This window comes from Protopterus annectens, chromosome 9.part0, assembly GCF_019279795.1.
Source record: "Protopterus annectens isolate FY-2018-M chromosome 9.part0, PAN1.0, whole genome shotgun sequence".
NCBI lineage: Eukaryota > Metazoa > Chordata > Ceratodontiformes > Protopteridae > Protopterus > Protopterus annectens.
In genome coordinates, this window is record NC_056743.1 from 721,282,333 (window position 1) to 721,295,142 (window position 12,810).

The 12,810-nt window shown below is 39.7% G+C and overlaps 1 protein-coding gene across 1 annotated transcript in view; it reads left to right on the plus strand.

The window, feature by feature from the left end:
• Window positions 1-12,810, plus strand: part of RUVBL2 (RuvB like AAA ATPase 2) — a 1,077,211-nt gene that overhangs the window by 587,221 nt on the left and 477,180 nt on the right. Inside the window, exon 8 of the mRNA XM_044083345.1 lies at window positions 9,740-9,833. Coding sequence (XP_043939280.1) covers window positions 9,740-9,833 — 94 coding nt within the window. The remainder of the gene's footprint in view (window positions 1-9,739; window positions 9,834-12,810) is intronic.

Here is a 12,810-nt window from a genome sequence, read left to right on the forward strand (position 1 = left end):
TTTAATTTCATCCAGGGCATGGAAGGAACTGGATGTGGTTGAGCCTATCCCCAAGTGCCCGGACAAAATACTCAGGGCTTCTTCAGATAGACGAGATTGGTCAAAGGGATCCCCCGTCGATGCCATGTCCATCCTCAGGACCGAGAGTCATGGGCTATGGACTGTTTTGGGAAGCAGACTTACGCTTCAGCTATGTTTGCATTGTGCGTGCTGAATTACATGGCACATGTCATTAGATTGTAGCGATACCTGGTCACAGAGGTTGCTGAGTCTGCCCCAAAGTCAATGTCGGCAGAGGAGAAAAAGGTGTTCTCCTCCTGTATGGCCACCCATATTCAGTACTTCCATGAGGCTCCTATCACATGCTACTGAAGTTGCCTCTAGGGCTGCCTGAACAGGCTTCCCGCATGGCTCTGGCTTTGTGCTTTCTCGGAGCTCTTCAAGATGTTGTTTACGAATGCCCCGTATGATGGTTCCACTCTTTTTGGTAAGACAGTTCGAGATACCTTGGTCCAGAGTGAAAAAGACGGGAAGACCATGTCTGGCATCAGAATTCGCTTCTCAACCCCGCAGTGATCCTTTTCCAGGAATCAGCATGGGGGTGAAGAAGATGTGGTTTCAGAAATCTCAGGGTTTTTTCCATGATGCTCAAGACTCTGCCTTCCATCAGAGGCAGAGGGGGGATGCAATAGACGCTGCCCTCTTGGCAGAAGTGGCCTGAGAAACTTAGGGTCTCGGGATTCTTTCCTGGACAGACCCTCACAGCAACCCTGAAAGGTTGCCCAACTGCTCATCTCTGGAGGCAGTCAGGGGATGTGTCTCTCTGCACCAAACAGCCTGGGAGTTGATTAACAATGATCATTGCATTTTGCAGATAATAATCTAGAAGATACTCTATCCCATTTCTTCAACCCCCAGTTCCTCCCAAACATCTCCCGGATGTCCCGCCCATGCAATGGGAGCTGGCAGCAGTAGAAATTTCCAGGCTGCTCGAAAAGCGAGTCATCCAGCCGGTCTTCCCAGACCAATCCAGATCACGCATCTATTCCAGGTTATTTTTAGTGCCAAAGAAAACGGGGGACTTAAGACCCATTCTAGATCTTTCAACCCTAAACATGTCAGTTACCAAGACAAAATTTCAGATGGTCACCCTCCAATCCATTATGCCCTTATTGCAGATAAATGTCTGGATGTGCTCAGTGGACCTCCAAGACCTGTACTATCACATCAAGATGAACAGGTGCTGTCGGAGGTTCCTCTGCCAGTCATTATCAGTTCAGAGTGCTCCCCTTTGAGCTAACCACTGTCCCCAGGGTGTTCACCGAAGTGATGGCAGTAGTGGCGGCTCACCTGCAACTGCAAGGGGTTCCAGGTCTTTCCCTACCTGGATATTTGGCTCCTTTCCACTCCCTCCAGGCATTGACTGTGTCAAGCCAGGGATCTTTTTCTCAAGACCGCTCACTATCTCGGCATAGCCATAAATATCAACAAGTCCCAATTGGAACCAGTGCAAGTTCTGTACTTCATTGGAGCTCGCATAGACGCTATTCAAGGCAAGGTGTTTCTACCTCCAGACAGACTGTTATCTCTTTGACATCGTGTCTCATATTGTTCAAGCCAAGCGTCCCCCTGCAGATTCAGTTCTTTGGGTGTTGGGGTCCATGGTGGCCACAATCATTCTGGTTGCAATGGCTCGCCTTCATATGAGGGTCCTCCAGTGGATTCTGGTGGTTCAATGGCCATGGATAGACCTTCCCTTATCTCATCCGGTTTGGTCATCTCAAGATTGCAAGGATTCGCTTCTCTGGTGGCTTCAATCCTCTGATCTTCTTCTGGGTCATCTGTTCATTCTTCCCTCCCCTGTGATCACGGTGACCACGGACACCTCCCTGCTCGGGTATTGGGGGTTATTGCATAGGAAGAACAGTCCAAGGTATGTCGGCTTCTCTGGAGACCCATCTGCATATCAGTGTCCTAGAGATGAGGACAGTGCTGTTGGCATTGGAAGCTCTATGTGTTCATCTTCCCCAAGGGACAACTGCCATCCAGACAGACAATATGTCTGTAGTCTGATACATCAACAAACAGGAGGGCACCAGATCTTACCCTCTTTGTGGCAAAACCATGAGACTGCGATCTCCTCCGGCCATTTTCTGGTGGCAGCGCACATTCCGGGGAGGTCCAGCATACTGGTGAACAGGCTCAGCAGATGTATTCTGATGACTTACAAGTGGTCTCTGAGTCCTTCAGTAGCAGAACAGATCATTCTAAAGTGGGGTCAGCCTTGCTGCGATCTCACCTCTCCTTGCAACGCAAAGTGCAGTAAGTATTTTGCCCTGAACCCCCCCATCCGGGGGAGTCCACCAGAGACACTGTAGTTCATGTTTGGCACTCCAGTCTGCTGTGTGGTTATCCTCCACTCTCTCTAATTCCCAAATTCATTCAGAAAGCTGGACGGCTGGGGAGCTTAGTGATCCTCATTGCCCCTTTCTGGCCTCTCCAAGTTTGGTTCCCCTCTGTGTGGTTTTGTGCATTGTGTCCTCCTTGTATACTAGATCCAGTTCCGGATCTGATCACTCATCCCTCGGGGATCCTGCACCGAGACTTAGCCTGAAGCTCACTGCTTGGCCCCTCCAGTTCCATTGATAGTTAGGACTCCCAGGCTGTCTTCTCCAGTTAAGAAGATTTTGATAGTGGCTCACAAGTCTTCCACCAGGAAGGTTTACTCCAGTAAGTGGAAACATTATTTCCATATGGGCTTCTCAGCATGATCTGTACCCCTTTATGGCTCCAGTTCCTGCCATTTTGGAGTTTTTGGTGGATATTTTTAATCATGGAGCTAGTTTTTCTACGGTTAAGGTACAATTGGCAGCGATCTGTAATTTTCACATAGGAGAGAATTCTGCTTCCTTGGCTTCCTCCAAGATTTGTAAGGCCTTTTTGAAAGGTACCTTTCTACTTAGGCCTCCGGTCAAGCACCCAACACCTCCACTGGATTCTCACCCTAGTGCTGCAAGCTCTGGTTTCTTCCCCCTTTGAATCAGTGGCTGTGGTTGACTTGCAGTTCCTGTCTTGGAAGATGTCTTTTTTGGTCACAATCCCCTCAGCCAAGAGAGTTTTGGAGATTTAGGCCTCATCTGTCAAGCCCCCTTCCTTATAGGGTGTTTCATAAAGACAGGGTATCTTTATGGACAAATCCCTCATTCCTTCCGAAAGTGGCATCAGAGTCTAATATTAACCAGGTCATTAATCTTCCTGTTTTCTTTCCAAATTTCCAGAATAAAGGAGAGTATAAATTGCAGTTGCTTGAAGTTCACAGGCAGCTGCATTTCTGTTTGTATAGCACATAATTCTTTTGTAAGTCTGATCAACTTTTTGTTTCCTTTTCTAAACTCTTCTTGGGAAAGCTTGTCTCAAAGGTGGCTGTTGCTCGATGGATTGCTAAGTGCATTTTGTTGGTCTGTCAAGCAAAGGGTTATCTCCACCAGGGCATGTTTGGATGCATTCCACCAGATCTGTTGCTACTTCTGCGGCCTTTTGGCCTAGGGTTTCCTTAGATGATATTTGCTCTGCAGCTACCTGGACATCATCACATACTTTTATCTCCTGTGAGAGTAACAAACAAGTTAAAAATGGATTTCAGTGGATTTTTTCTGAAAATGTAAAATAAATATTCTGCATTTCAGTGTGTAGAGTACACTTAGTTTGAACTCTTGGCAAAAACATATAGCTTGGCATTCATTGTTAATAAGAATCAGAAGTAAAATGTTTTATCTCTTATAAACTCTGCAGCTTGTGAAATTTATCATCTACAAGCAGGACAAGACGCTGCAACTGTGTCTCATCAATATGATACGCAAGATAGGCAAAGGACGAAAGGAGTTATTCTTCAGGAACAGAATGTTTAAGATATGGAAAACAGTCAGCAGACCAGCTTGAGAAGAAAGACATATTATTCTGGCAAATTTCCAAAACTGCTAATGCAAGCAGAAAAGACACTGTAAAGATTGGGACTTTTTCTTTTGTATGAGAGACTTTGATTTTTCTAAGCTGAAGTACGGTTTTGTTATTTGTGTATATCTTTCATTGTTAAACCGGATGTCTACTTCATATGCAGAGTAAACAAATGTCATAACAGCAGAACTGTCTCTTGTTTTTCATTGAGTAAAGGTACAGACTACCTGAATAGTGTAGTGCAACTTTAATTTTAACATCTCCCATTACAAATTGGATCTTCTTTCCAGGGACAGGGCATCCATTGGCTCAGTCATGCTCCATAACATCCTCCCATGAGGACCTCCCAGTGCTCTTTGGTAGCTGGGGACTCTGTCCCACAGGTTGAAGACCAAATGAAAACAACAATTTCACATAAAAAAGTTATGTACTCAGCATAACGTTCCATCTGAGTTGTTTCATTTATCTTCAACCATCCCTCAATCCTGTCCTCTGCCTTGTGTGGGCTTTGTAGTGGACTGGATAGAAGAGGCATAGCCTCTGTACTCCGGCAAGTTTTTTCATATTGAGGAAATTTGTGTAATGCCAGGGTTTTAGTCACATGGCATAGGTTGGGGTGCTACTGTCTGCAGCAAACTCAATATGACGGGAGGAGGAAGACGGGGTATTATGGGTAGCTTGAAGCTTGGATCTGATGCTGGAATATGCTGCAGAGTTGGATCCATACCAGATCCGTGTCCCACAGGTTGAAGACAAATCAACTCAGATGGAACATTATGGTGAATACATAACTTTTTTTTTCCAACATTTTGGTTGAGGGAGAGAGAAATTTTATCTTTAGTAATTTTGTATCTTCATGGTGCCTATGCATCCAGTACCAGGGCAATATTTTTATTGTGTAGGCAGATAAGATTGAGAAAATCCCTTAATTTGTTCTATATAGTAATAATACAACTCAATTTTTATAATTTACATACAGAATTAGAAAATAAAGTGTATCTTCTTTGGATGCAAAGTTATTTAAGGACAGGAATAATAAGAGATTGGTTTTGAAATATACATAAAACCAACATATTCTAACTCATTCTTGCATTTCACTAGTTGTCACACTATAGTGCAAAAGAAAGTAGAAGTTTTGGGACAATTTCTTCGGGCACCATGTAGGGTTTCTTTTTATGATTTTTTTACAAGAGCGTGGAAAGTTAAAGAATACATTCTTAGGAGGGGGTACCTGAAATATTCTTTGACAATGCAATGGATGAAGTCATTAGTAACAGAAGAAATGGTTATTATGTGCCAGTTTTCAGGGGTGAGACTAGTAGTAATACATATAAACAAGATGGGCAATAAAGCTGAGACTGAAATTATGGATAAGACATCTCACGGTAATTTCAATCGAACGAGTATTACCTATTCCTTGGAAAGTTAATTAATAAGGAGAGTTGTAAATAAAAAAATGGAATATAGTTAATGACAACACAGAAATAAAGGACAAGGTGGGAAATAACCCTGTGATGTTTATAAAACAAGTAGAAGTGTAAAGAATATCTTTGAATTGGTTAGAGGTAGTAACAATGGGAAGAAAAAACTCTTGTCCAAATGTGGGTGCTGTAAATATTTTGCGTATATATACTTAGGGGACAGGTATGCTATTAACAATCATAGTTATAAAGTTACAGGTAGATATAATTGTAACACACAAGGTGTGGTGTATGTGGATTTATGCCAGGAATGCCCTGGATTTTACATGGGGAAAACCAGGCAGAGGGTGAGGGAGAGGGTTTGTATATATATATATATATATATATATATATATATATATATATATGACATTTACAAAGATAAAACAGCAAATGTATTCTATAAACATATTATGGATTTTTCTAACCATGATTTAAGTTTTTGTATTTTAGAAAAGGATATAAATAACACAAGGGGCGAACCTTTGAATCCTGTATTAAAGAAAAAAATAACAGTTTTGGCAATTAAAACTGAATGCAGGAAGTTTTCCAAGGTTAAATGAAATGTCTGTGATTATCTGTCTGTTAAAGCTGGAAGCATATTTCAGATAAACATTTTATGATGCGGGGTTAAAATATTAAAATATAATTGGGTCATAGTTGGATATGACTTGTTAAATTGGATGTTTTTAATTTAACATAATTTCTAGTTTGAGAGTTTATATTTCATTGGAGCAGGTCTCTTTAATGATTTGTGTCGAATGAATGGTTTGGTCATGTGATTGCAGCCTGGGACATTTAAATTGTGTGCGGCGATTTGATGAATGTATGTGAAGATGTCTTAATAAATTTTGGTTGAAAGCGCTTAATTATATGTTCTTAAACAGTTGTCAGTGAAGGAGACTGGCCATGCTTTTTGTGTTTTTGAAGTTTTACAGTTTGATTTGTACGGTTATACAAGTGATTAATGTGCCCTTCATTATCAGATAAGGTCTTGTGTTACTGGGGAAGCTGTGCTGTAACCTATTTGTAGCCTTGACCAACATTGAATGCAGCAAATTCTACTCCCTAATCCCCCTTTTGGGGACAGTGGCCCAATGATGCTCTTGTCCAGAAGTGACCCAAAGAATTACTTTACAACTTCACCCATTGTCCTTGTACTATAGTCAGAAAACCAGAGTGAACAACTCGAGAGTCATTCTCATAGTTTTTGATTTAACCCACTACTTTAGCCTTGCCTCCTTTAAAAGCCTCTACAGATGAAGTCATTAAGTATCCTTTCACTTATCCATATGGCAAGCCGTACCCAGATCTTTATTCATTTTGTCTAACCACATAGTTACTCCACTTCCGTTAATGCCCAGAGATGCCCTGTACCCTCTTATGGCAGTCCAGGTCCTCTTCTTATTTGTAACCTAATATGCAGACAGCCTACAAAAGCAAATGAACATGTTTCTCCAATTGGGATGCCACTAAAGGATTAAACTAATTTTTAGTAATTATACTTGCTTTTTATATTACCTGTCCAAATTTTAACATGGGTCTTAGAAATGACAGAGAGTCAAACTTTGATCAACCTACCCAGTTTGGATTTGTAAAAGGCAGATCATGTCTCCTAAACCTGATTGACTTCTTTGAAGCAGTCACCAAAGCCATAGATGAGGGTAAAATGGTTCACACAGCTTATCTAGATCTTGCCAAGGCTTTCGACACCATCCCCCACTCTGGAATTATAGATAAGCTCACTAAACTAGATATAAATCCCTATGTCACAAGATGGGTTGCCAACTGGCTCACGGACAGAACTCACACTGTGAAAGTAGCGGATTCCAAATCCAACTTCAGACCAGTGACAAGTGGAGTACCACAGGGTTCAGTCCTGGGTCCTCTCCTGTTAGGTATCTACTTCTCTGAAGTGCAGGCTAACACAGAAGGTCTTTGGCTAACAAAGTTTGCAGATGACTGCAAACTAGGAGCCATAATCAAAACTCCTAACGATGTGGACAAACTACAAAAGGGCCTCACTGAGACAGATACCTGGTGTCAAAGCCATGGCCTGAAGCTCAATGCCAAAAAGTGTATTGTCATCCCCTTTGGTAAAAACTCTGTACCCATGAACTACCACATAACTGGTAGTGTACTTAATGCCTAAAATGTGATGAGACCTTGGGACACAGGTGGACAGTAGTCTTTCCTTTGATAATCACATCGCCACAGTGGTCAGGAAATCCTTCTACGTGGCTCATCTCATCACAAAAGGATTCTCATCCAGAAAAAAAAGAGGTCATTGTTCCCCTCTACTCATCACTCATTAGACCCATTATAGAGTACAACGCCCCTTTTGGTATGTACCTCACAAGACATCTACAACAACTGGAAAGACCACAGAAATACCTCACAAAGAGGATTACTGGCCTCAAACAGATGCCCTACGCAGACCGTCTCAAAAAACTACAGCTTTACTCCATTGCATATCATCTACTCAGGGGTGATCTCTGCCTAACATACAAAGCTATGTCAAACCCAGAGCTGTTGGACATGCTCCACTTAAAGAAATCCCAATCCCTCCGAGCTACACGCTCTAGGGACCTAAACTTTGTCACCACAATAAACAGAATATGCTGGAGGGATAGATTCCTGTCCCAGAGACTTCCCATACTCTGGAACAGACTACCTATCTATGTCAAACAGAGCTCCTCATTAGCACTCTTCAAGAAAAATCTTGATGATTGGATGGGAAATGGGAAATTCACCCCAGGGATCACTTCTGTGGCTCTGCTTGACAGGGGCACAGGAAAATAATTTTCTTGGGTGGCGAAAGCCAGGGTACATTTTTTGGCTAGGCTTATATAGGCCCTAGGGCCAATAGCCTAGTACCTACCTGTGATAGATGAACAGCTAACTTCCATCAGGGACTTCACATTTCATGTCTTGCTTCCTTGAAAAATTTCAAGGCTTTCCAGAAGATTATGTTTCAGATCAGACCTCCTTTCAAGAACTTAATTTCTCCCTTGGGATTTATATTTTATGCTAGAAAAATTAACTTAAACACCTCTTTAACCAGTTTTCAAAGCATAGTTAAAATTTTTGTTTTAGAAAAAGTATTTTTCTTGTAAACAGTGCTTGAATTGTGGACCTTCAGTGGCAAACCCTCTTGTTTTTTTTTAATAAATCTAGTGTGCCATTGTGAACATACCCATATTCTTGCACCCAAGCCACAGAGACAAATGTGAATATTTAAGTCTGCCTGTATTTTTCCCAGATTATTCCAGTAAGGGTGAATACATTCTACAGTGCATGATTGTGCACTGATAAGTGAGATTTTGTGTGGACAAAACAAAAGACATTCAAGAAAATTATTGGTTTTATGACTCCTGCTGTAAATAAGATGGATCCCGAGGTAACCAAAGTCATTATCCCTGGATGGATTTCATAATGCACTGTTGCTACTTCAGAAGCATTTTTCAAGAATGCATATTGGGCTTCTTTGATTATTTTTGCAAGACACTACAATCTGGATGTGATCTCTGTCTCAGACTTCCTGTGAGAGACCACATCCATCTGAGGTATGTTTTCAGGCTACTGCTCAAGAAGATTAACTTGGGACCCCATTCTCTGGTTTGAAGAAGATGGACATGATAATGTCTGATACAAAAGATATGTACTTAAAATAAGGATAAATCTGAATTGGTTTGCAACATTTTCAACAAACAAACCCTCCTTCCCCTAACCCTAGTGGATGAGGTCTTAGGAGGTCTTCACATTTGCTATGTTTATATGTTTACTGGGTTTCTCTTTCTTTTTCACTTTCAAGCAACACAGTAGTTATCTCAAGAAGCAGTGTATAGTATGGACCCGTTACGAGTAAAGGGGATGAGTTAGAGCCTGGGAAAGATTTCAATACCAAGCAGCCCAAGCTCTTTTGACATTAATTTTGCTGGTCTGAAGAATGTGAACTGTGATTTTGCAGCTCTATCATTATGGGAAGTATATAAAACTTTTGTGCACGCCCATCTTTCTCCTGCAGTCTCCTCTGTGAGAAAGGTGAGTAGTAGCCATAATCCCCTTTATTCCTCTGCTATGCCTCATCAGCTGCTCTAGCACCTGGGACGCTAATCAGGCAGTGGTCATACTGGTCATATTCGCGGCTTTATTCCCATGTACCATAGAGATGACTAGTTACTGTTTTTTCTGGAAGGAATTGTTTTGTAGAAATAATTTTCATTGTTATTTGTGTAGATGTTTTGTATAAATAATTATCAAGTGGTTTATGTGGATGCATTGCTTTTCCTGAAGGTAGTTGTGTTCTTTCCTTGTGTTTTCAGTGATGTCATCACTATTGACAAAGCAACAGGAAAGATAACTAAGCTTGGTCGTGCATTCACTCGTGCCCGGGACTATGATGCCATGGGGTCACAGGTAAACTTCTTTAAAGGATTTGAATGTGTTTTATTTATTTTCTTGCAATGTGTTTGTTACATTGATAACAAAGATAAAGGAAAAGCAACTCGGTTAGTGTTTCATGTGTTATGCCAACATTACCTTTAAATATGTTGCCATTCACTAGGATCCATTTTGAGAAAAATAGAGAAAGATGAACTGACAGCTGGAATGTTGAATTTTGTTTATAATTTTGCTTTAAAAATTGTATGAATTCTATACTTACTTGCATTAGAGGGACAATCCCAGTGTTTAAAATTCACTCAGAATCAAAACGGAGTACAGCAACACCCACTTTAACCACCTTGTTATATCTATATATATATATCTGTATATATATATATATATATATATATATATATATATATGTACGTATGTGTATCTATATATATATATATACACACACACTCACACGTGTGTGTGTGTGTGTGTGTGTGTGTGTATATATATATATATATATATATATATATATATATATATATGTGTGTGTGTGTGTGTATATATATATATATATATATATATATATATATAAATATATAACACACACACGTGTGTATGTATATATATATATATATATATATATATATATATATATATATATATTTGTTCTTTTTTTGTGGTTATGTAAGAAGTGCCAAAGCACTTACTGTATACAGTGTATCAGAATGTAACTGCAGCAAGCCCTTTACCAGCAATGTAAAATGTGCTTGCCACTGTTAGATTTTCTTTTTTTTTCCTTTCTTTTTTGTTCCATTTGTAAGTTTCTTTGTTACAATATCAGGTTATGCATTGGGATGTATTTTTCTGAAGATTATGCATTCTGGTCCTTATTTAGTTCCTCTTGTGGATTTACCAGGGAACCAGTAATTGTATGGGGAAGAAACAAAAAATATGAATCCAAGGTCTGGACAGTTGAGAGGTAGTCTGGTCATGCCAGAGGCGCTGAAGTGTTCAAATGTTTGAAGTGTTACAAACAGATCGTTTCTGTTTTTTTTTTAATCAGCTGTGGTTATCTTTGAATAACAGGTTAAGCATTAGCATGCATATTTATGAAGGGTATGCAGCTTGAAACTCAAATGTCTGTCATCATTTAGTCCCTTCAATACACAATGTTCCTTGATTTGCAGGAAAATCAGTAATTTTACGAGAAAGAGACCACACACATGAGGCAGAAATCTAAACAGTAGAAATATAGCCTGGTCACGTCAGAAGTGCTGAAGTGTTTACAGTATTGAAATGTAACAGTAGCAAGTCCATTTTACTTTTCTGGAAAAAGGCTTGCTACAGTTATAAACTGATCATTTCCTTCTCCTTTTTTAATATTTGCATGCATACAAGAAACACTGTATCCAATGTATCCGAACATAACTGTATCAAGTCCTTTGCCAGAAATGGAAAATGGGCTTGCTACAGTTGCAAACAGATCATTTCTGGTTTAGTTTTTTTTTTAATCCATTTGTGGTCATTGTGAATAGCAGGTTATGCTTTAGCATTCATTTTTATGAAGGCTATCCAGCCTGAAAACTAGATGTACTTGTTGATTTGCCAGAAAACCAATGATTTTATGAAGAAGGGACCACACATAAGAGGCAAAAATTTGGACAGTTGGCATATAAACAAATTGACAATATAAACTGACTTTAGACAGCAAAATAGGGACTGTTATAGGATTGGAATGAAAATAATGCAAGCATTGAAGCCAGTGTAAGAAAATATGTTGCTAAACTGACTGGATGGGCATTGGCATGGGCATGACATGAGTAAGGTTGCTCAATGAGTGGTATGGTATAATTTTTTAATGCAGATGGATGCAGTGACTCATATTAAAGTGCCTTGGGAGGTAAAAGAGGATGTTAATATACCACTTTTTTTATTTGGGGCAAATCATTAAAAAATACACATATATATATATATATATATATATATATATATATATATATATATATATATATAAACAGTGAAAAAAAAGGAAACATATTAAAGTAATTTATTTCTGTTTCATATTTATCCTTTGTTGACCAAGTTAGTCCCACTAAGCTAGCATTCTCTATTCAGGGGAAATGTGAGGTGGCATTTATACTACTACTATGGGACATTTGCATACTTCAGCAGGCAACTTTGCCTACTCTTTTTGCGATAAGTGCATGGGATCTTTTACATATATTTGAGCTGCCACCATCTCAAACAGAATGGACCTAGGTTTACTGTCCTATCTAAAGGATGCCACATACGTGAAAGTAGCACTGTCTTTGTGCATTACAGTTTCAGCAATTGTGCAAGTAATCTTGCCACCTAGAGTGGGAATAGAACCCACAGCCAATTATTCTTCCAGCTCCAAAGGGAAGTGTGCCATCTGTTGAGACATGGGCAGTACAACAAATAATAGAAAGTTATATAAGGTGATTTTGAAGTGAAAGAAAGCAACAAATGTTTTGGAGGCATAATGACAGTAGGTGATATATATTTTGAGATGAATTAAATAAATGCATCAGTACTAAGTTATGGAAAACAAGCAGTATTTTTATAGCAATGCAGTACAGTCGGTAAACAAATGTGCTGTTTGCAGAAGTTTTTTAGTTGTCATATAAAAAGGTGTAGGTGAATATTATATTCTAGTAAAGTTAGCATATGTTGGGGGGTATATATGATTTGATGTCCTTTTCATTCTTCTTCACTAATGGGTCTAAGATCTGACCGTCGGATCCGATATGGCTGCTTTCCAACACACTTCAGATCCAAGCCTCAAGCTCCTCTCTTTACCCATAATGTCCTAGAGCATCCGTAAACCGTCAGATCTCATTTGCCACCATTCCAGTCAGACGGAAGATCAAGCCTTTCTCCTATTCGTGATTAAGTGAAACTTATTTTTGCCTCTTTTTCTCATCTTCCTTTTCCATAGTGTAGTGTAAGATTCACTCCTTCCTTTTTCAGTTTGCAATAGTTTTTTTTTCTGTGG